The 23,375-nt window shown below is 46.1% G+C and overlaps 2 protein-coding genes across 7 annotated transcripts in view; both read right to left on the bottom strand.

Annotated features, from left to right (window-relative positions):
• The window catches only part of LOC135106019 (uncharacterized), an 85,582-nt gene extending 67,830 nt beyond the window's left edge, over positions 1-17,752 (bottom strand). For 2 of the 3 annotated variants that reach the window (XM_064014792.1, XM_064014794.1), the window contains exon 1: positions 17,488-17,752. The gene's annotated coding sequence lies outside the window, so the exon portion shown is untranslated. Of the gene's footprint in view, positions 1-14,192; positions 14,212-17,487 lie in introns of those variants that run through there. The other variant, XM_064014795.1, reaches the window with a different exon arrangement.
• An 845-nt stretch (positions 17,753-18,597) lies between these two features.
• On the bottom strand, positions 18,598-23,311 carry LOC135106016 (uncharacterized). 4 transcript variants are annotated; one of them, XR_010271091.1, is made up of 3 exons: positions 21,765-23,311; positions 19,981-20,099; positions 18,598-19,342 (listed from the first exon to the last, which is right to left on the bottom strand). XR_010271091.1 is itself a non-coding variant. In XM_064014791.1 (3 exons), exons 1-3 carry the CDS (start codon positions 22,063-22,065, stop codon positions 19,281-19,283), a joined length of 306 nt encoding a protein of 101 aa, XP_063870861.1. In that variant the 5' UTR covers positions 22,066-23,311; the 3' UTR covers positions 18,598-19,280. The 4 variants fall into 4 exon arrangements, 2 of the variants coding, with proteins under 2 accessions (XP_063870861.1, XP_063870860.1); XR_010271090.1 differs by having other exon boundaries at positions 19,994-20,099; XM_064014791.1 differs by having other exon boundaries at positions 21,941-23,311.
• Between the last annotated feature and the right edge of the window lie 64 nt (positions 23,312-23,375).

Below are 23,375 nucleotides of genomic sequence, written 5' to 3'. Positions count from 1 at the left end.
AGCGGCAATAAGCACGGGTTGTAGCGCTACGTTATACACATTCTGATGGCTCGCCTGTCCAAACTCCTCTGGGAAACTCATCGAACATCCATTTCTCCAGGTTTTTTTGCTTCGCTGCGAGAGAAAGTCCTGTGGGTTTTTCGTTCTTTTTGTGTGTTCATCCTACATACACGTACACGGCAACACGTATCAGAGTGTTCCCAGTGCTATCTGGCGGTCTTGGTGTCGAGACAAGAAGGTGCTTGGTCCTCTCTCTCTCTCTTTATCAAGGTATTTAAGATGCTTCCCTTCAGCAACATGCAGCAGGAGTGTTGGCGCGCCGATCCGTGGCAGCATTACTGGTCGCCGCCGCGCCGTGAACACCGGTGCGGGAGAAGCTACAAGAGTGTGTCACCTCGGCTGGGTAGGAGCCGCTGGGGGTGACCTCCTAGCGCGGGGTGACCTCCTGGCCTTGTAGCGCCGCCTCTGTATGCGGGGCCGCGCCGCCCTTAACATGCATGGCGGCAAGACACGTATTCATCTTATCGAATCATGAGAAATATAATAAGGCAGCTGTACCTTGTCATCACGGAAACAGCTGCTGGCCCCTGCTGGGTGTGCCCGCCCCCCCTCCCCCGCGGCCCATGCGTGCATCCCAAGCATGGGAGGGACGCCTTGTTGTCTCCTCGCTGGTGGAGATGCTCAGGCGTACAAGGGACTGCACATGCATCACTATTGCCTTCCTTCCCCCCGCATCTCTCACCCCCAGTCCTTACCCTCACCCTCATCCCCCCCTCCTCCCCCATGGGCCCCCAAAGCCTGCACGAACCGCGCCAGTTGAGCCTCGTTCCCGCGGGCCGCTGCGCCACGCGGGGAGCGGCGGCGGAACATCGCCAAATAAGTTGATCGCAATCATCTTGAGGATAAAAACAATAAAGCAAAATATTATCTCTAATAAAACAGCATAACCGCAGACACATTTCACTCTCATTAGGTATTCCCAACAAGCGCCAAACAACAAGCACGATTCCGCGGACAAGCCTGAGAGAGGCGCAGTGTTTGGCGACAACACGCGCGAGGCGACGCGGCCGCTGCGCTACATGCAACCCCCTCAGTCTAGAACAATTATTATTCAGAAGTGAAACTGTTCAGTATTACACACCAGCGCTGCGAGCACAGGAAATGTGGCTACTTGAGACTATGTAGACGTGCAAACATGTTTTTATCTATACTTATTATATTATTCTTATACATCACTGTGGGAGAAAAGACATGGCGTGGCTCCTCATTCCGCCGCAGGCTGGAGGAACACTATCAAGGTGTGCCCTGCGTAGCGTAAAGGATAACTGTAAGAGAGACAGGACAAGGGAGGTGAAATCCTCTCTTACTCGTATATACTTTGCTATGTACTCGTACTTTCATTCCTACACTGAGGTGGCGGTGGTGCCTTGTCTCAAATTATCCACTCTGATCTCACATTGGTGCACTCATATAGATAGAGATAATCTTCAAGGCTTCCTGTGTCAAGGGTTAAGGTGTTCATGTCTTTATGTCGCTGTTAGTGATGCAGGAATTGTTCAGGAGCTTCACAGGTTGGATCTCAGCGGTTTTTTTTTACTTAGTATTGTGTCATGATGTTACTTCTTCGAGAGTTAGTCGGAGCCACCACCACTACCACCACCACTACCACCATCACTACCATCAGCACACCCTACACTATCACAACCTCCATCACCACTACCACCACCACCGTCACCACCACTATCACAACCTCTGTTACCAGTACTACCACATCACCATTACAACCACCACCACTACCGTCACCACTTCCTCCTCCTCCTCCTCCTCCTCCTTCTACTACATCAGTGGCGTCACCAGCGGCGTCCCCCAGCACAAGGTTACGCCCTGCCCCTCCCCCTTCCCTGCCTCTGCCTCTGCCTCTACCCCTGCCTCTGCCACTCTCTCCTTCCCCCTGCCTCCCCCCTTGTCCCTGCCCCTGCTCCTGCCTCTTCCCAAACAGCATCAAGTCATGCACAAATATTGACGCGATAAAATTGAATAACCATCGAGACATCAGTCCCTCTAATCCTTCCCTCCCCCGCCCCACACACACACACACACACACACACACACACACACACACACACACACACACACACACACACACACACACACACACACACACCGGTACTTGTGTGTGTGTGTGTGTGTGTGTGTGTCTGTGTTTCGAGGATTGCTTATAATCGGGCCAGCGTGCTTTTCTCTCTCTCTCTCTCTCTCTCTCTCTCTCTCTCTCTCTCTCTCTCTCTCTCTCTCTCTCTCTCTCTCTCTCTGAGTGTGTGTGTGTGTGTGTGTGTGTGTGTGTGTGTGTGTTTCATATAGGAAGGGAATCATCATCATCTTTTACCATTTATTTCCAGCAACTTTATCATCACGTATCTATTTTCTTTCTTCTTTTATCCGCGAAACTTAAATAAAAACTTTTGTATTAGTTATCGTATCTTTTTATATTTTTGATGTTACTTTCACATACCCTCTCGGTATCAAAGTTTTTTTTCTCTTTTTTTTCCCTTCTTTTTCTTCTTCCCCGATTTATTTCCACTAATTTTTTCCACACATTTTTGTTCGTTTTTTCTTTTGCCTTTTACTCGCAAACCTTCAATAAACTCGTATTAGTTATCGTATCCTTTATATCTCCAGTCTCTATTTCCTCAAACTTTCACAAGCGTTATTTTCAACATGTTTTCTCTCTTACACAGCTTTCTCTTTTCGCTTTTCTTGGAACTGAGCATCCTCGCGTGCCTTTGGAGTGAGTGACGACAAACATTACACTGCAAGGTTACACCATTTAATACGTAGAGTTCCCTAAGATTTCATAAAATAATAACATCAGAAGATACAAAAAAAAAAAAAAAAAAACAAGAGAGCTGCAAGAACATCAGGCCTACACGTGGCAGTCCTTGTTTAAATAGTGCCTTCTTATTAAGCTTGTGTTAGTCTGTGAGCATACTTAGTTGCCTCATTATATCTACTGTAATTATGCTGCAGTAACGTTTAAGAATACATAAGAACATAAGAAAGCAAGGGAAGTTGCAAGAAGTCACCAGGCCTACACGTGGCAGTCCCTGTAGAAAACACGGCTATATATTACGGACCAGAAGTTTGTGTTTATCTGAGTATATATAGATGCTTTGAGATACGCATGCTTTATCATAGTGGACAGGCCAACAACTTCCTCCCCCTACTGTACTACCTCTTCTTCCTCTTTCTTTCCCACTCTACCTCTTAAAATTCAACCCATCATAAAAAAAAAAATAATAATAATAATGATAACATATAAAGAGAATGAATAAATGAATGAATAAATGAATAATACGCATGCTTCGACCCTTCCACTCCTGAACGCCTCCAGTATTAGCAAAGGACAATGACACCTTAACGCATGTGTGGCCACGGCTTGTGCTGGAGAAGGTGGCCATTCCGAGGCACTGGCACGTCTTAATGGACCCCACCTGCACCTCCTAACACAGACACACACACACACACACGAGGGTAAGGCCGCGTCACCGTGTCATCCTCTTCCCACATGCACTCCGTCAGGTTCTCTCAGCCTTCCTGGAGTGAGAGGCGACCTTCAGTGCCCAGCGAGAGACAAAGCGACAACTAGCAAGCGTCAGAGAGAAGTAACACACGTTGTATCTCCGGTCTTCCTTCAGGTACCGAGAGAAATAAGGCGGTGCAGGAGAGGCCGCCACGTCAGGATGTATGAATAATAGAGGGTGTAGCAAGGCCGTGTTCTGATAGCCAAGCACAACGCAAGACCCATAACAGCGCTCACCTCGCATCCCCACACCCCCTGCAGCATTCCTGGACCGCGCTGGGCATCACACGCGAATGCAAACTTTGGGCCATATTCTGAAACACTTCTGCGCCTCATCTTCACTACATTCGAAAGGCTTTATTTAGTTGAAGTGACACGGAATTTTAGGGCTTTTTTACGGCTCTAGTTATCAATAAGAGAAACACTAATGAGTAATCATCTCTGTGGCCTTTGAAAATAATAGTGGTGAAAGAGCAAAAAGTTTCTAAATACGGGTTTGGTGTGAGCAAACTTCCCTTCTCATTCCGGCATCTAACTGCATCCCCTCGAGAAGTATTGAGGCAGTTAATGAGTCCTGAAATATATAGTCTTGGTGTATTACGTCCGCTATGTATTCCCTGTGGTGGGTTACATTCAATGGTGAAGAGAGAGATGTATGACAAGTTTTCAAAAGCTACATACGAGTATGTGATTAGCTAGGTTCTCAAGAGTGCTTCTCCTGTTAATATTGTAGAAATTTTGTTAATATGTCACTAGGACCGTATAAACACTCTTAAAGAATAGTGTAGCTAGAGCCTTTTCAAAGTAGTCAGGGTGCGGGGCAGAAGTGTTTTAGTTTATGGTTCCTAGATGCACTGTACGGACATGCGACGAGAGAAGATAACCTTGCAATGGGTGAGACTCAGGAAGGGAAAGTGTGATGTAAAAGGCTGATCCACTGTGGCGACACCTAACGGAGCAGCCGAGAAAAGACAACGACGACGACAAAAAAAAAAAAAAAAAAAAAGATAATGATAATGTAGCTGAAAATAAAGACGAACACAATAAAAAAAATAAGCAAAAAAAACAGAACTGAAGCAATGAAAGATGAAAACATTTACCAGAAACACGACAAAACAAAGCGAGGCACAGAGGAAGAACACACACACACACACACACAATGAGCGAGTGTCCTGGGTACGGGGCGGAATGTCAGGGTATTGAGCAAGGGTTCGAAGCACCGAGCGAGAGTCCAGGCCGGTAAGCAGATGTACAGCAGAGGGACAAGCAAGATGAATGGGGCCAAGCGGGGGTAAAGGTGACCGTGCTGGGTTTGGAAGCATTCACTGAGGGCAGGAGGGTCTGTGGTAGGATAAAGAGGTTCTGAAGGTAGGTAGGTTAGGTATGGACTTAGTAGGGTCTTAGAAGCATTCAGTGAGGGTAGAAGGATACGAGGGAGGATAAGGGGGTTTTGGTGATAGGCACGTCATGAGGCAGGAAGCAAAACTATAAACAAAGTCATATGCTAAACTATTTGGAATATAGATCGAGTCGGGTTTTAGAAGTTTTCAGTGAGGGTAGGAGGATCTGAGTGAGAATAAGGGGCTTGTAAAGGTAGGTAGGTCATGAGCACGAAGCAAAAATGTAAGGAAGATAGAATAAGTCGGGTTTAGAAGCATTCAGTGAAGCTACAGGGACCTAATAGACGATAAAGGGTTTCTGAAAGTATGTAGGTCAAGAGTTATAAGCAAAACAAAAGCGCATAGACTGAATGTAGAAGCATTCAGTGAGGATACAAGGATCTGAGGGATGATAAAGGGGTTCTGACGGCAGACAGGTCAGGGGAAGCAAGCAAAACTAAGGGACACTGACCTCTGCTAACCTTGGCCACTTGGGAGGCTATAGAGACGATGAACGGGAGAACAGGCAAGGGATGAGTGCATTATAAAGAGAGGCAATGAGTTATGGTTCATGGAGGTGAGTACAGAGAGAAGCGTTATGGATGTTATGGGAACTGAATGGACGCCTGACGTCTTGACCACTGAGATAAAGATTGAGGCATATATTTAGTTATGATTCAAGGATGTGAGTAAAGAGAGAAGGGTATACAGGGACGTTAAGAGCACAGAACTTGTTGTCTTGAGCAGTGAGATAGAGAAAGATAGAGATTTTGATAGAACAGACTCAGAAACACAGAAAAGAATCAGAGACAAAGAGTGGGATCATATATTAACAGTTTTCTTTTTCCTTCCTTTTTTTTCCCGAATATGTTTTTACTCTTGGTTTGCGTCCCTCGTGCATGAAAAAAAAAAAATGCTGCGTGCCTAGATAAAGTAGTGGCAGTGTTTTCTAAGTCTCGGCCTTCTTTCATCCATCCGCAGGCAGCCTCCCCTCTCTCTCTCTATCCCCCCACAAGAAAGGAAAAAAAATGTCTTCATCTCCTTTTGAACTGCACCGAAATGGAAGTATAACCAAATATATACAGATACTTAATGTCCTCTCATATTTGGGGATTTAATAACTTCTAGACTACTTCTTTCTTTATTTTCCTTTTTTTTATTTTAGTGCCACGTGCTTTATTCTCTGCTACGTAGCTTTGGAACGTAGAGAAAAGGCACACGAACACAGGAACATAATAGAAGCTGCAAGACATGCATTCGTGTTTCCACCCATCACCCCCATCTATTTCCACCTAACATCCCGACTTATTCCAAACTAATGTCCCCCCACTTATTCCACCTACCACCACCTACTTCCGCTCTTCACCATCACCTACTTCCACCTATCATCACCATATTCAGTGTTGAAAGTACAATGACACCACATAGGGTACGATAACTGTGTAGGTATGAGGACGACGTACTGATCACACACACACACACACACACTTGCCGGTGGGTCGTTCTTTGTTCCCGCGGTGGACACGGGCGGCGGCGGGGGGCGGACAGGCGCTCTGCCGCAGCGTGGGGGCGGCACTGCGTCGATTTACTGGCGGGATCCTGATTTATCGGCGGCAGTGGCGAGCGGCACACTTGTTCCGCCTCGTAATTAGGAGAGAAGGAGGCGGCGGGGGGAGGTGGTGTGCCGGGCTTTATGTCTCGCTACGCAGCCTGCATCCCCAACCACCACCACCACCACCACCACTACCACCGCCTCCCTCCTTCCCCCCTCTCTCTTTCTCTCTCTCTCTTTCATCACCTTTCTCCCGTCCTCCATCCCTTCATAGCCGTAACCTTTCTTTCCTCTTCTTCAGCCTCCTCCCCCTTCATTTCCCTCTTCCTATACCTTCCTGCATCTCCACACTTTCATTGCACCTCCCAGCAACATATCACGAAGCCTCTACGTCTACAGGCCGGCGTTCTCTCTCAATGGATAGAGGCAGAGTGCAAGAGAGCGAGGAAGGCCAGAAGAGTGCCCAGTGAGAGAATGCAAGGCTGGACAGCAACAGGACGTGTTTCCGTGAAGTATCGCTACACTAAGTCATCAAGTTTATTTAGAGAGAGAGCAAAACTAGTTCCCGTAGTAATAGTAAATGCACTTCTTGTCTACTTCCCGTCTACCATCTGATATCCACAATTCAGGAAATGGACTTGAGTTTTGGCACCACAGGAAAGAATTTTATATGGTGCTATTGACGAGCCTGTAACGATGCATTCATTGAGCAGATGTACAGCAAGACAGCAAGACAGGCAAGCAAGATAAGTAGGACTGAATGGGGCTAAATGTGACCGAATTGGGTTTAGAAGCATTTAGTGAGGGTAGAAGGATGAGGAGGATAAAGAGGTTCTGAAAGTAGGTAGGCCAGACACAATAAGTAGAATTAAGCCCAACTAACAAAAACTCTCTTGCTGCTTGTTGTCATGATCACGATGCACGGAAAGGAGCAGGAGCATTCAGAAGACCCACGATCATTAAAAACAAACCATTCATCAATACAATAGATAAATGACTACCCAGCAACATTGATATTACGCTAACGAGACCGAAGCTTAACCATCCGAAACATTCAGAAGACCCACGATCATTAAAAACAAACCATTCATCAATACAATAAATAAATAAATACAATCATAAACGAAAAAAAAAAAATACACGCTCAGCCAAATTGATATACTGCAGACAGCCGTAACAGAACATGATCAATGGTCGATTAATACAAGCTTGACCCGGAGCAAGCTGAGGCCCCCAAGCACTACCATCGCGCACCTGGCTGGCTCTATGCACCCGTGTCCCTTAGCCGTATACGCGTTACGGTAGGCGGGTGGCACCAGCGTTTCCAGAGCCACGAGCTAATGATTTGTATTATTAAAATTTTCCGCATCTCATCATGGTAACTTTTAACAGCCTCTAGTGGAAGTTACTGCGGTTTTCAAGTGTGTTTTTTATGACTATGTTGATAGTTTAAAAGGCTTCTGCATTGTCAGTAAGAGAAAACACGCATAGGAGTACAATTTATCATACGAACATAAGAAAATAAGGGAAGCTACAAGAAGTCGTCAAACCTACACGTGGCAGTCCCTGTACGAAATGTAGCTACCTTCTTCCACCTATCATCTTCATTCATTAAGAAGGTAAGAAAAATAAGGAAAGCTGCAAGAGCCCAAAATGTTTAAAAGTATAAGTTTGATTCTCATGCTAAATCTCTCTCGTTTGCCTTTATTTAGAGTACGTCTCTGACTATCTGTCGACACATACTCTCTTGTTTCTTACGTGAATATTGACAAATAACAGCAGAACGGTGAAGGATGCAAGTCCCACAACTGCTGCTCCTCCTCCTCCTCCACCTGCTCTTCCTGCTTTTCCTACTCCTCTTCTTGCTCCTGCTTTTTCTCCACCTCCACCACCACCTCCTCCTCTTCCCCCACCTCCTCCTTCTCCTTCCCCTCCTCCTCGGCGACACGGCAGCGAGCTACCAGCAAGACGACCTGACCCCTTCCTCCCCCCCCCTCCGTTAATCACCGATTCTATAAACACAATCGCAGCGCCATTAATCAGAGTGTAGTTAACGCCACGACCTGGTGGGCGGCAAGGGGCGAGTAATGGATGCGTGTGCGGCCCTAACCTGTGTACCAATAACTGAAGGGAGAGTGAGAGCCATTGTGCACCCGACGAAGGGGTAGCAGCAGCAGCAGGAGTAGGAGGAGGAGGAGGAGGAGGAGGAGGGATGGACTGCGTGGTATGCAAGAGTGACCTAAGCCTGACCATCAGTCCAATGAGCAAAGCACACTCACTCACTCACATGATAAATTGCATTCAAGTGAACGTGAAGAAAGTTGTAAATGTGAGTGTGATGATGGTATGGTGGTGGTGGTGGTGGTGGTGGCAGTAGTGTAGTGGCAACGAGTGCAGGAGGTCATTCGAGTTCCGACCAAGACTATGCTTCACATTCGTTGTCGCTCAGCCTACCATACCATATAACATTTTTTTGCTCCAGTTTACTTTTCCCCTTGTCAGGATTCGTGTGTGTGGTATACGTTCAATACCTTCTCCCTTTACCTTGCCTTGCCGTCAAGATTTGTGTATAGCTAAATGACCACGAGTGCACTTTCCTTATCTTCCTCCTGCATCCTATCTTATATACTGGCAGGACGCTTAAATATCAAAGTGTTATTTATACTGTTTAGTACACTGCCTTCATCTTCCCCTGCATCCCATCTTAGTGTCAGGACCCGTGTATGACTAAATAATGTTTGTTACTGTTTCAATACCTTCCCTTTACTCTGTCTTATCAGTAACCCGCGTAAAGATAAGAAACGTTTGCTACTCTTTCAATACTTTATACCACTCGGCACACTCCTCCTACTGAAACCAAGACTCCACATGAACAAACCCCGTCTCTGATGTCCAAAATTACATAGCGTAGTGTTTTGTGTACGGAACCCCTTGAGAACCTTAAAAAAACGGGAGCATCAGTGACGTTTGGGTATACTGGCCATGTCTTCCCCCAAGCAGCACCTGACTATCACTCCACGCATCTTCGGGCGTCTTTGTCTCATGTGTTAGTCAGTCCAAGTCTTCCTCAGGGGCTTCTCTTGCTGGCCAGACACGCAGACACAGACACTGACAGGCACTGCGATCTGCTAAGCCCATTAACGCTGGCAAGTACGCACACACACACACACACACACACACACACACACACACACAGACAGAGAGAGACAGAGAGAGAGAGAGAGAGAGAGAGAGAGAGAGAGAGAGAGAGAGAGAGAGAGAGAGAGAGAGAGAGAGAGAGAGAGAGAGAGCCTGACTAAACAGCCAGCTAGTACTACAAGCTACAACTGATGAATGATAGAGAGAAGCATAATCAGCACATTAAGCAACGATCGTCTGATATGCACGCTTGGCGACTCGGCGACCCCCATCAACCATTCTCCGGCACAGACACGACGCTGCGCGGGGACGAACGGGGCTCTGGGGGGCCTGGCGACGCTCCACAGGCGAACCAGTGTGCCCCAGCTGCTCGACACTACTGGTAACTCACGTCCACTTAGAAACTGTATACCATGAGCGGCGTCGATGCGCTCAGAGAGGGAGAAAGACAGAAGGTGAGGTAGGTTTAGAGGGACAGGAGGAGGTAGAGTGAGGTGATGTTTGTGCGGGGTGGCCGGGGTTGGAGGAGGCGGCAGCAGCGTGTCCGCAAGTTGCATTATGAACGATTCACCGCGTCCGCGCGCCGATGGTTACTAAAACAGGATATATCACTGGCCGGCAGACAGCGACCGCGTGTACCGCCGAGATAAATATGAACTCAGGAACATAAAGTACCAGCACGGTTGGGACTTACAATAAGGGTGTGCCCCCTCCTCCCTCCTCCCCCCCCCTCTTTCTTCTTCTTCCTCCTCCTCTTCCTCCTCCCCTTCCTTCTTCCTCATCCTCCTCCTTCTTCTTCTTCATCTTCTTTTTCCTTCTCCTCCCCTTCCTCCTCCTCCTCCTCCTCCTTTTCCTTCTTCCTCTTCCGTCTCCTCCTCTCCCTGTTCCTCCTGCATATTATTATTTTTTTTTCTCTTTTTCCTTCCTTCCTCCAGCGTTCCCCTCTTCGTTTTTTTTTTCCCACCTTTTCCCCTTGTCTTCATCTTTGACTAAACTTGTCCACACATTCTCTCTCTCTCTCTCTCTCTCTCTCTCTCTCTCTCTCTCTCTCTCTCTCTCTCTCTCTCTCTCTCTCTCTCTCTCTCTCAAGTGTTCAATTTCACTTATTCCATCCTCTCTTTTTCTCTATCTTATGACAGAAAGCGATGGTAACTACGCCAAAAGACTCGTGTAGCAAAGTCCCCCTTGTCGAAAACCTTTTGTCTAATGGAAAGCAAAACCTGGGAATATTCTCACTGACCCCTCCACTCTGATCAATGATTCCTGCGTGTCTCGTGAAGGTAATATGAACAATGGTGAATCAGCAGCCGTGGAGGGGGAGGGCGGTAGGGTGAGAAGAAACCTGTGAAATGCTGGGTGTTTCTACTGATAAGTCTCTAAGTGCCGTGACCTGACACCGCCGCCACCAACACTACTACTACTACTACTACTACTACTACTACTGCTAACACCTATACCACATCACCACCACCACTACCACAACTTCTACTACCAACATTTTTCTCACTACATCACCATCACCACCACTACCAACACTAACAATAACGATAATGCTACTAACATCACCACCACCAATATTAGAACCACGATCGACACTACCATCACCACTACCACAACTACCACCACCATTCCCTATCTTTCACAACTATGGTTATTATATAGTTAAAGAGTGATAACGCTTTACAAGAATCTAAATATCTCATAATCTGTATAATCTTCACTGTAAGTAAACCTTTTATTGCATCTACTCGTAGTCCGGATGAGTTTCTTAAAAGTTCCCAAGTCTCTGTTTATTAGTCCCTCAGTTAAATACGGAGAGAAGAATTTTGCCGTTCTTTTCTCTCTCTCTCTTTCTTTTTCATCTGTTATTTTTGTTCTTTTCCTTATAAAATACCAAGGTTAAGCATTATCTTGAATATAATGTTAAACTCTCTCTCTCTCTCTCTCTCTCTCTCTCTCTCTCTCTCTCTCTCTCTCTCTCTCTCTCTCTCTCTCTCTCTCTCTCTCTCTCTCTCTCTCTCTCTCTCTCTCTCTCTCTCTCTCACAACACGGAACAAACAAACACGGCGTCTCACTATTGAAACTCCCTTCTCTTACTTCTCCACCTCCTGCATCTCCATCTCTCCCTCCATACCTCCCTCTCTCGCTCTCTGCCTCCCTCCCTGCCTCCCTCCCTCCCTGCCAACCAGCACAACAATACGAGTACATTCAGCCATCTATCGTGATAAATGTGCGGCTGATAATCGACCAGTGATCTGCAGGCCGAGGATTGGTTAATTGTCGGTCTCTATTAAGATTGAAGCGACGATAGCGGGCTTTGTATGATCATCTGTGGAACAAGTACCTACAATACAGCTCCTTCCGTGACCGATAGCTGGCGTGCCTATTACGTTACCCCATCTCTCTCCTGTCCTCCTCGCCAATCCGGGAGTTTAATGAATGTTTTGACTTACTCCTTATGTGTGTGTATGTGTGTGTGTGTGTTTCAGTGTTTTTTGTAAGACTGAACTAGAATACCTTGCACTTGTAATACACTGGGTTGTTCTCGGGTGTTGTACTGCACTTATCACTCTCGTTCCCCTGTCCTTCTCCTGTCCACCTCGCCAATCCAGGAGTTCACGAGTGTTTTGACTTACTCCTTAGCTCTTTTCTCTGTTAGATTACGCTGCGCTTGTTTTCTCTATGCGTCACTAGTCTGAGTTAATTTTTTTTTTTTTCCCTGGCGTCTATGAGTTGGCTAGTGTTTCTCTCCTCTTACTTATGAGTTAGTGTTTTATCCCTGCACCTCTTTCTTTCTTATATTTAGCTCGAATATGATTTCTTATTCTCATGTCATTAATCTACCAGTCATCGATTTTTTTTTATTTCCTTCGGCCATGCGTCTTTTTCATTGCTGTCAAGTAAGAGAGAGAGAGAGAGAGAGAGAGAGAGAGAGAGAGAGAGAGAGAGAGAGAGAGAGAGAGAGAGAGAGCGCAGGTGTTCGAGGCCCGACTACTGCAATTCAAAAGCAGGTAAAAAATACACACCGAGCCCTGACCTACCACACACGCTTTTTGGTCTTCCTGCTCTAGTCTTCCTCTCCCTCCCTTTTTTTTTTTCCTTTTTTTTCTTATGTTCCTGTGTTCGTGCGTATGTAGTGTACAGTACGTAGGTGGCCGTGGGGCGTGCACACTCCAGTACGTGTTGTTGTTGTTGTTGTTGTTGTTGTTGTTGTTGTTGTTGATGTCTACCTCTGTATTTCGTTACGTGACCAAAAGGGACATGAATGAAGACCAACGAAAGAATTTATGAATAAATAAACTAATGAATAAGGAAGGAAGGCTGCTCCACCAAAAAATAAATAAATAAATAAAAATAAATAAATAAATAAATAAATAAATAAATAAATAAATAAAATGAATAAATAGATAAATAAAAAAATTATCGTGTAATTACGAGATCCCTAATGAAGTCTCTCTCTCTCTCTCTCTCTCTCTCTCTCTCTCTCTCTGGATTTTCATAAGTGTTTTAATCGCGTGCAGACAACGCATAAGCAACTGCTGCAGGTTGCTCAGAAGCTCCATTAGGAACACGTGCCGCAGTTGGGGGCCGAGTCCACCAAGCAGCAGCAGCAGTGACCACCAGCAGGGGATTCGTGAGGCAGCCAAGGTAACGGCACACTTCGACGATACGTGTGCGACACACTCAGTGAAGGACGCGTCCCAAACAGCAGAGGCGGCCAGGCGACGTTTGTCGCTGGCAGTGACCAGCGCGGCACCGGCCGGCTGGCCTGCCCCGAACTCTGGCGAGGTTCTGTCTTCTTGCAGGCGATCACTCCCTCTCCATAGTTTTTGTGCGTGGAAACAGGACCCACCCCGATGTTGGCCGGACGCCCAACACAGGCAGCAGCTTCTGGAGCATCTGGTTCTGGCTGGGAAACGAGTCCTAGCCACCCCCAGCCTCGTGATGGCTCCTCGCCTCCAGCCACGTGAGGACCTTGGCCAGCTTAGAGCTGTGCTGGTGGGATGCCTTGCGGCACAGCAGCCGCAGCTCACCAGTCCCTTCTGTTCGTGCTTGGCGGCATCTGCTTTCCGGGTCGCTTCCTTCCTAGGAGCCAACGCGTCCTGCACCCATCACAGGGTGCTGCCACCTCGGCTGCCTTGCTGGCATCCCATGAACCCCACACTTCTGTACAGACTCTTTCTGCAGGAGCTTTCGAGTAGCGCCCAGCTCCTTTGTGCCAACAGATGTTGATGCAGGTCCTCACCGGGACACAGAGCCTCAGCCAGTCCTCGAGGCACGCCCTCAGGACAGCCTCTTCTTTCAGGTCTTTCCTCATACCTATTCTCCTTTCCTCCCAGTTAATCTCAACTCCTCATCGCGGCGCCAAAGGGCAACTACATCGTTCCTTATTGATGAATGACAACGAAACATCACAAAAACAACGCACTCCACGAAACTAGCTCACGCACTCGCTACCTAATATACCATACACTACGAGCCACATCATGCATATAAGTGAATCCCCACACGGGCAGTAAATCCCATACACTCATTACGCAACCTTAAGAGGTGTACGGATTCCGATGACACAACACCTGATGCCACGCTCCGGCAAAGCCACGCACGTTCACGATGGCAAGGAAACACTACACAAGCCATGGCAAGCACGTATGGTGCAGTTCACAGTAAGAAGGTACGGTACAGTCCACGGCGTAAAGGTAGCCTCAGTCCATGGCCTTGAAGTGACTGCAAGCACGTCAGAGAGAGAGAGAGAGAGAGAGAGAGAGAGAGAGAGAGAGAGAGAGAGAGAGAGAGAGAGAGAGAGTGGGGGTGGGAGACCGATTGACTAGCTTACGGCGCAGCAATAACACTCCTATGGCATCGGATAGGAATACCAGGGAGCACTACATCTTCCCACCAGGAAAAATGCCGGTAGCCAAGAAGGAACTCGCAACCTTTCGCCTTAAGAACATCATGGCGTAGAAATTGTTGCCGGAAGAACAATAAAAATAAAAACGTGGCTTACGAGTATATAAACGACAAACATGATCAACTACTGAGAATGCCAAATTAACATGCACAGTGTCACTAAGAATAATTCAAGATGTCAAGATGGGAATAACAAATCACAAACCTTATTCTCTTTTTTTCTCTTTTACGTAAGAAGAGGTGCTCTGGCCAAAATGATGGCAATAAAAAGACTGAAGAAAGGTTCCATTAAAGATGCCAGCCACAAAAGAGAATTGCCAAAAAGAATATCCGAAATTACGATAAGTGTCTGGAAACCTCCCTCTTGAAACACTTTAAGTTATAGGCAGTGTGTGTGTGTGTGTGTGTGTGTGTGTGTGTGTGTGTGTGTGGATTGCCGCTCCGTGGAGGGCGCCGTGGGGTTTTATTTGTACACCATATATTGATAACGTCGAAACCTTGTTAATCTTTTACTAGAATCATGAAAACACCCTTCGGAATCCATACACCACGCAAACACCTTTCAAAAACTATATATCACACAAACACCCTTCAAAACCCATATAGTTTCCACAAGATCCTATAGAAAACGATGGAGATTCGCGCTGAAGTGCTGAAGAATACAGATCCCATCACGCAACACACACACACACACACACACACACACACATTAGTCGTGTTTTCATGAATGGAGGACGGCAGGCACGGACCCCGAGAGGAGAGGGAGCCAGAGGTAGGAGCGGGAGGAGAGCGGGAGGCGACACACTGAATGCGCAGGCCAGTGAAACACGTCTCTCATTGTTAACGTAAAAAACCTTCTTAATCTATTACTAGAATCACCAAAACATCCTTCAGAATCCCCTATAACATGAAAACATCCTTTAAAACCTATAGTATATCATGAAAGCACCTCCACGAGAGCCTGAGGAAAACGGTGCAGACAAGCCAAAGTTAAAGAAAACGACGCTGAGACCCTTCCACCCAGTCCTCTTGCTCAGGGAGGACACTAACTACTCGCCACTCTGCTAAAGAACCTCAACATCCTTCGCGGAGCACGAGTCTCGGTCCGCTAAGTGACAGGCAGGAACGTTACCACTGAGCTAGCGAGGAGTGGGTACATAAACACGTGAGTAAATGAAGGTGGGGTGAACCTCTTCCGTCGGGAGCCAAGGCGAGGAAACAAATTGAGCCATAAATACAGGAGAGAGGCAGCGGTGGGCGGTGGCGAGGGAAGGCAGTGAGATGGAAGACTGGGAGATGGGACACGGGCTCAGGAGGAGGAAGAGGAGGAGGACGGGACCAGATAAGCCTTTTCCCATCTCTCACAACCCATAGTCGTCTCCCTATACACACACACACACACATGAGAAAGATGCTAATATTTGAAATGTTTAATATCATGTTGGTGTTGGAGATTTCAATACAAATACTGATCCTAATGTTCACCACCACCACCACCACCACACGGATATCACCATCACTACTACAACCACCACCACCAGCACCTCATCTTAGTCTTTCGTCCCCTGCCACTAATGTCGCCACCGCAAACACCTTCCCATGTCGCTATGACCTTCCCTACATCCTCACTATCCTCACTACCTGGATCATCATCGTCATCACCATCACCATCACCACAGGAATTTTTATAACTATCACATGTACTACTACTACTACTACTATTACTACTACTGCCACTCACTACCAACCACTAGTACCGCCACTACTACTACTACTACTACTCATAATACACTACCACCACCACCACCACTACATCACCACACACACACACACACACACACCGGGACAGCAAGACCAAAACCCCTCAGTTCACATCTATATATGCTTGCTGGTGGTGAAAAGAGGTTTACACACTGAGAGGCTTTCCCATCAGTCTCGTCGCTGCCGGGAATTGAACCCACCCTTCGCGATGTGTGTGTGTGTGTGTGTGTGTGTGTGTCGGCTGGAAAAGTTCAAGGAATAGACTCCATGGCCTCAGCTCAGGTTAAGCGAGAACGTACGTAAGTTACTATGGCTTCCTCTCTCTCTCTCTCTCTCTCTCTCTCTCTCTCTCTCTCTCTCTCTCTCTCTCTCTCTCTCTCTCTCTCTCTCTCGTGCGCGCAAGCCACCAGAATAAGGAGACGGCATTTTTTTTATATATATAATTTGGTACTTCACATAAATAGTAAAGCGTGCTGTAGCAAGTTTGAGAGAGAGAGAGAGAGAGAGAGAGAGAGAGAGAGAGAGAGAGAGAGAGAGAGAGAGAGAGAGAGAGAGAATCATGGTTTTTAATAATCCAAGAATACTACCTTACTAATAAGTCATTCCCAAACCGATAAAGATAAAAAACGATAAAGAAGTGTTTGTGGTATGCTATGTTTATCACCCTGCTGACCCCACGACGCAGTTTGGCAGACTGACGAAGTGCGTGGCGATGTGGCGGTGTGGCAGACTGATGCAGCGTATGGTAGGGTGACAGACAGACGCAATGTGGCAAACAGTGTGACAGGGTAGCAGACTGACTAAATGTGTGACAGTGCGATAGACTGACGCAGCGTGATGGATGAACGCAGTTTGTGGCAGTATGGCAGACTAACATAGCGTAGCACACACACTGTCGTAGACTGACGGAAAGTTTCATAGACCGTTACGACCTACTACACATTGCGGTAGACAGACAGACACACCATGGCAGACCGACGGAGTGTTTCACAGACCGAGGACAAGACGCCTGGACAGACCAACGCAATATGACAGACGGAGGCAAATTGCGGCCAATGATCGTGAGTGAGGCAGCGCGCCCTTCCATGCCCAGGTCCGTGTCAGGTCAGGGCGGGGCGGTGTTCCGGGGCTCACGTGTCTGGTCTGAGCTACTTTAATGGACTTACCTGTCAAGGCCAGGGACGAGGAGAGCCTGCCGCCCTCCGTTCTGCTGGGCTCAACAACGCACCGTTACTCAGCGAGTGTCAGAACCGCAGCACGGGAACTGAAGCCTGCATGCCTCTGCCGTGAGTCTGGAGGAGGCGGCACTGCGGGAGGACGGCAGGCACGGCCCCCGAGAGGAGAGGGAGCCAGAGGTAGGAGCGGGAGGAGAGCGGGAGGCGACACACTGGACGCGCCGGCCAGTGAAGCACGTCTGCCGCAGCCAAGATTGAAGATTCCTTGGCCGCAGCTAACCCGCCAGAGTTGCCAGGTCGCGGACTGTTTTCCCGCCCACTTCCACCCGTAAAACAGCCCAAAACCCGCCCACTCCACCTTCAGGAACCACCAAAACAAGCCCAATATTTTATTACTAGCGAATAAGTTATGTCACAAAGGACGAAAATGGAGAAGTACTTTATTCAAACGTAAATAATATATATATATATATATATATATATATATATATATATATATATATATATATATATATATATATATATATATATATATATATATATATATATATATATATATACTGACGTGTGTGCTGACATTAGAACCTTGATTTGTTCCAGGGGGCAAAGAGGGTTGTCTAATGCTGGGATGTTGATATGTGTGCTGACATCATAATCTAGACGGGCCTGCGCTGGGTTAAGTACTTTTTCAAAGTGAGTGTTAAAATCTTCATCAGTAGTGACCTCTCATTATCATGATCTGACATATTCACGTTACCTTTCCAGTCCACAACTTGCCAAACTTTTCCGTCACCTTCATCTTGTAGCAGCCTCTTCCATTTACCCAAGTTATTCCTCTCGTTTTCTGTAACCAGACCTGCTAACTTTACAATTGATAGCACACTTAGATATTTCTTAGGATAGCCTCTCAGCAGATTCATTCACGTTACTCAAATCTCGAACATCAATATAAACATGGATAACAATATTCTCAAAATGTTGTTTATCAATGTCAGTAAAACGCTCAGGGTAAGACAATCTCCGTTACCGAGACAATTAAGTAACTCATCTACCGCTGTTCCGAAACATGTGTTCAAATCATCTGTGATAATACATCCATCCTTTAAATGGCAAAAATGCATTTTTTCTTGTACAGCAGCAAATGACACATTCGAAAAACAAGGAGTCACTCGGCGGTGTGTAGCAAAACACATGGTGCGAGGCACACTAATGAACTGAAGCCACACCTGATCACCACTACTCACATCCATCCCAGGAACCAATGAACATAACTCTTTACACACACCACAACACCGCCGAGGCTCCACGACCCAACCACCTCACTGCGACAAAATACGTAGCCGTATATTTGCAGGTTCGTTTTTACTTCACACAACACCATACTAGTTAGCACTTGTAACACTTGATTTTTCTTCAACTATTTATGAAATCCGTTCACATTCCAGATTATAGACAATTCGCTCACTCGTTGTGGGTCATTTAAAAAGCCTGTTGCCTCCAGCCATTGATAACACAGTCATTCTTGTAAAGCTTCTTCTCTGTCCTCTCCGCATCCCGGTCTCTGCCGTTCTTTCCTTACTGCTGGGTGCACGTCCTTTTTAACATATATCTTCTTGAAGGGTTCGTTGCGTGTTTTGACACACAATACCCTGCCCAACACCTCATTTAGCGTCACCGCAGCATAGGTGTGAAGCAGTAACGTGTAGGTCAGATCAACTGACATCTTTATGATAGGACCATGGCTCCCCTCACACCACCGCCTGCATCATTCAGGGAAACAACCCTCACTGTGGCAGAGCATTCCTGTCCGCCTCTCCACTACCGCCTCGCCTCTTCCCTCTGGGGACTAACACAGTATTTGATGTAAGCAAACAATTACATAAGTTATGGGAAAAGTAAACAAGTAAAGTCACCTAGAGGGTAGGAATTGATGAGAGAGAGAGAGAGAGAGAGAGAGAGAGAGAGAGAGAGAGAGAGAGAGAGAGAGAGAGAGAGAGAGAGAGAGAACCTAAAGACAGTCAGAGGAGAGAGAGAGGCTGGAGACAGTCAGTTAGAAAAGAGAGAAAGGCTGACAGCCAGACAGATAAACAGATGGATAGATAGATAGATAGAGACAGATACATGGACGATAAGGCAGCTGTACAGAGTTAGCAGCTGGGGATAGGGGTGACAAAAATTGGCGGAGACGGCTCAGAACGCTTAACGTCACAGGAGGTGCTTTGGCAAGAAATACGATGTGAAATTTGTAGTTTAGATAAGGACAGACCGAGGATGTTCAGTGTGGAAGAGGGGGACAGTTGAGTGTTGTCACTGAAGAAGAGGGGATGGTTGTCTGGAAGGCTGTGTCCAGTTAATGGAAGGAGTAATTGAGTTTTTGAGGCATTGAGCAATACTAACTTTGCTCACAAATTTTAGAAAGATCAGAAGTCAAAATAATAATAATGAGAACATATCAAGGTGTAAACAAGGCAGTAAACAGTTTACCTTGAGTCCTCACCTGCCTCACCACCGCCCTGTAGACATCAAGAGGCATTAGCTGGCCAGTTAGAGACAGCTCCTGGGACACGGCGCCCCCTCTCCCTGACAGGAGGGCTGCGGAGACGCTGGTGGGGAGAGGTGAGAGATGAATTAATAAGGTAGACAGATAAACAGTAATATAATACAGCTGATGCTCTGTTCACACGCTATGTAGATATAAAAAAATCAAACAAACAATGCAAGCAACACATAAACAGTCTAAATAATCCAAAAAAAAGAAAAAAATAGGTAAAAAGTGTAAACAATGAAAACAATCAAGGTAAACATTATAAACAACAAACAACACATGCATAACTCTCGAAAACAACTTTTTTCCCTCCTTACCATTATATTCAACAGGAGGAGGAGGAGAAAGAGGAGAAAAAAAGGAGAGGAAAAGGAGAAAGGGAAGATGAGGTAGCATAGGAACATCTCTCTCTCTCTCTCTCTCTCTCTCTCTCTCTCTCTCTCTCTCTCTCTCATTAGATACCCATTATCGAAAGCAAGAAATTATTGTTGCTATGCAGTAATAGTAGTAATAGTAGTGGTAGTGGTAGTGGTAGCAGTAGTAGTAGTAGTAGTAGTAGTAGTAGTAGTAGTAGTAGTTGTTGTTGTTGTTGTTGTTGTTGTTGTAGAATAGTACTATTAGTAGTAGTAGTAGTAGTAATAATAGTAGTAGTTGTAGTAGTAGCAAGGTTGGGTTCGATTATGAGTACCAATACATTGCAATATCCCAACACACACACACACACACACACACACAGAGAGAGAGAGAGAGAGAGAGAGAGAGAGAGAGAGAGAGAGAGAGAGAGAGAGAGAGAGAGAGAGAGAGAGGCAGGGACGAGGATGCAAGGAGGTAAGGATGAAAGGAAGAGACCCAGGCAGAGGGTAGAGAGGGGACAGGAAAGAGCAGGTTGGGGAGGGAAGTGGATGGGAGGGGATGACCTGTCTTGGACCAGCGAGGCATACAAAATCTCATCTTATAATCTCGTCTGAGTTCTGAGTTGTGCAGAGAGAGAGAGAGAGAGAGAGAGAGAGAGAGAGAGAGAGAGAGAGAGAGAGAGAGAGAGAGAGAGAGAGAGAGAGAATGTAAACATGTTTGGGGTGTCTCTTTATGGAGCCCTTGTTTCACACGATGGAGTCACACGATTGGAGTCACTCATCCCTGCTGGCACTCTCCTTTCCTTCCACCATCCTCACCAAGGAATCATCACAGCGACACATCAAATAAAGTTGCAACAGTCACGTATTTCAACCACAAACATAATATCTCCCTACCCCAGCAAAGATCTCACAACCCACATGTGAAAACCATATAAACTCAAGCAACAAAACAAAACCACCACCCTCATAATACAGATGCACCTCCTGCCTCAGTCTAACCATTACCTTTTCCAGTACTCACTGCGTTTGACTCAAGCGCGAGTCTTACAAACTCCCAAAATTACAAAAGAACAACATGATACAACATCTATAAACAGGAACACCCACCCACTTCCCCATCACGATACCTGGTCACTTCCTGCCTCTGGCAATGACCATAACCTTACCTCTGGCAAGCGAGGAGAGCGGTGTGGTGGCTCCCCGGCCCGCCCACTGAAACACTACCCCCATCTGTCACGGCACTCACCTGCAACCCCCCCCCCCTCCCCACACACTCACATACATGCGCTCAAATCCCTTCTACCTCCACATCTTACTCTCATCTCCTCACTAAATCCACTAGCCTCCCTCCTCCCATACACACACACCTTCCTGCTGGCACGACTTGAGAAGATTAGACGGGTTTATGGATGGGGATGATAGGTGGAAATAGGTAGGTATATTTCATACAGGGACTGCCACGTGTAAGCCTGTTCTCTTCTTGCAGCTTCCCTTATTTCTTATGTTCTTATGACTTGTCTTCTACACCCCTGCTGACACTCACAAGTTCACAGCATCACCCAGGCAGGGCAGGGAAGGGGAACGGGAGACACCACATTGCCCAATCCTGGGCAGACCCACTCTGTCTCGCCCTCGCTTCTTGCTTGCGCCGAATACATTGGTTCGCATGGGTTCATACTCCTGACTGAAACACTCTCACATTGACACGTCATGTCTCGATACACCATTTTGAGTTACTTTCATGAAATTGCGTGACATCCTCCTACTCCTCCGTGTCTCCAAAGCTACACACACACACACACACACACACACTGCTACAGTTTGGTCAATCTCTCTGTGTCACTCTTCATAGCATTACTGGTATAACAAACAGTGAGTGTCCTTGTATGAATTATGCATCTTTTTAGGCACTCGAGCGACAGACGTCATCTTAACTAGCGTGTGTGCCTGTGTTTGGTGGTGGTGATGGGGTGAGGGGGAAGAGAGAGAAAGGGGCATGGGTCTGCATCTGTGCGTGATAAAAGATGAAGCTGGAGGAACAGGAGGAGGAAGAACTAGAACTATTTTTCCTTCATTTTCTTGATTATCTCCTCTTCATCTACTATTACTACTAATAATAATAATAATTTTCATAGTTTCAGTGATAGTTTAAATGCACATTCACTCTACCTAACAGTTACTATATGGCAACGCAGAAATATTCTCACTAAGAGAATACGTGTGTGATTGTGTGTGTGTGTGTGTGTGTGTAAAATGCACTGAAATAAACTTTAGAAGTCATAATCATCACTATCATTTTCTCTTCCTCTGATACCTCCCAAGATACTATACACGCATCACCTTTCTCTCCATTACATGTCTCCACATCCTCCACTTCTGTACAACACCAGTCTTGTCTTAGGGTCATTCAAATATAAGTATGGCAAAATATTTGTCAATTGTCAGTTTTCAGAGAATTAAGGAAGTAATTCAGTGATGTTTACTGTACTTCCTTCAATCCTGCGCTTTGCCAAAGACGTGGCAGCTCCTACCCACTACCACGACGCACTGCTCAACTTTTGAATTTACCTTTCAATATTGTGGTTTTGTCGATCTAGGCTTTCTATAATTCGTATCATAGACAGACAATAATGCACAATAAACTTTCATAATTAGGTTAATTTGCGCATTACTTTCACTAATAGGAAAAAAATAAAATGAAATAACTCAATTAACAGTCATCATTTACTACCCACCAAACACAATCACTGTAAATAGTGAGTTGAAAACAGACTATAGGTATGATGTTTTCAATCCAATCTTTTCAGGCAACCTGGCTTAAAATTGATACCTTCAAAAACTAATCTACATGAAGAATATAGAGTATGCAATCCTAAGGGAAATAAGTGAGAAAGGAGAGAAAGATAAAGATGATTACTATCTTTTAGAGAGTGGGCATAACTTTAGAAAAGGAGAAAAGTATGAGGAGGACTGTCTGT

The sequence above is a fragment of the Scylla paramamosain genome, chromosome 12 (genome assembly GCF_035594125.1).
Source record: "Scylla paramamosain isolate STU-SP2022 chromosome 12, ASM3559412v1, whole genome shotgun sequence".
Taxonomy (NCBI): Eukaryota; Metazoa; Arthropoda; class Malacostraca; order Decapoda; family Portunidae; genus Scylla; species Scylla paramamosain.
The sequence above is the reverse complement of the archived record's forward strand: the minus strand, read 5'-3'. Positions and strand labels throughout refer to the sequence as shown.

What these genes read in the sequence shown, in the direction of transcription:
- LOC135106016 (XM_064014790.1), bottom strand. Translation starts at nt 22,065, where the DNA reads ATGCGAACCAATGTATTCGGCGCAAGCAAGAAGCGAGGGCGAGACAGA. An exon ending in CTGGGTGATGCTGTGAACTT is followed by an intron (nt 20,100 to 21,940) that starts GTGAGTGTCAGC and finishes TCTCCCCACCAG; the next exon opens with CGTCTCCGCAGCCCTCCTGT. An exon ending in ACAGGGCGGTGGTGAGGCAG is followed by an intron (nt 19,343 to 19,993) that starts GTGAGGACTCAA and finishes ATACTGTGTTAG; the next exon opens with TCCCCAGAGGGAAGAGGCGA.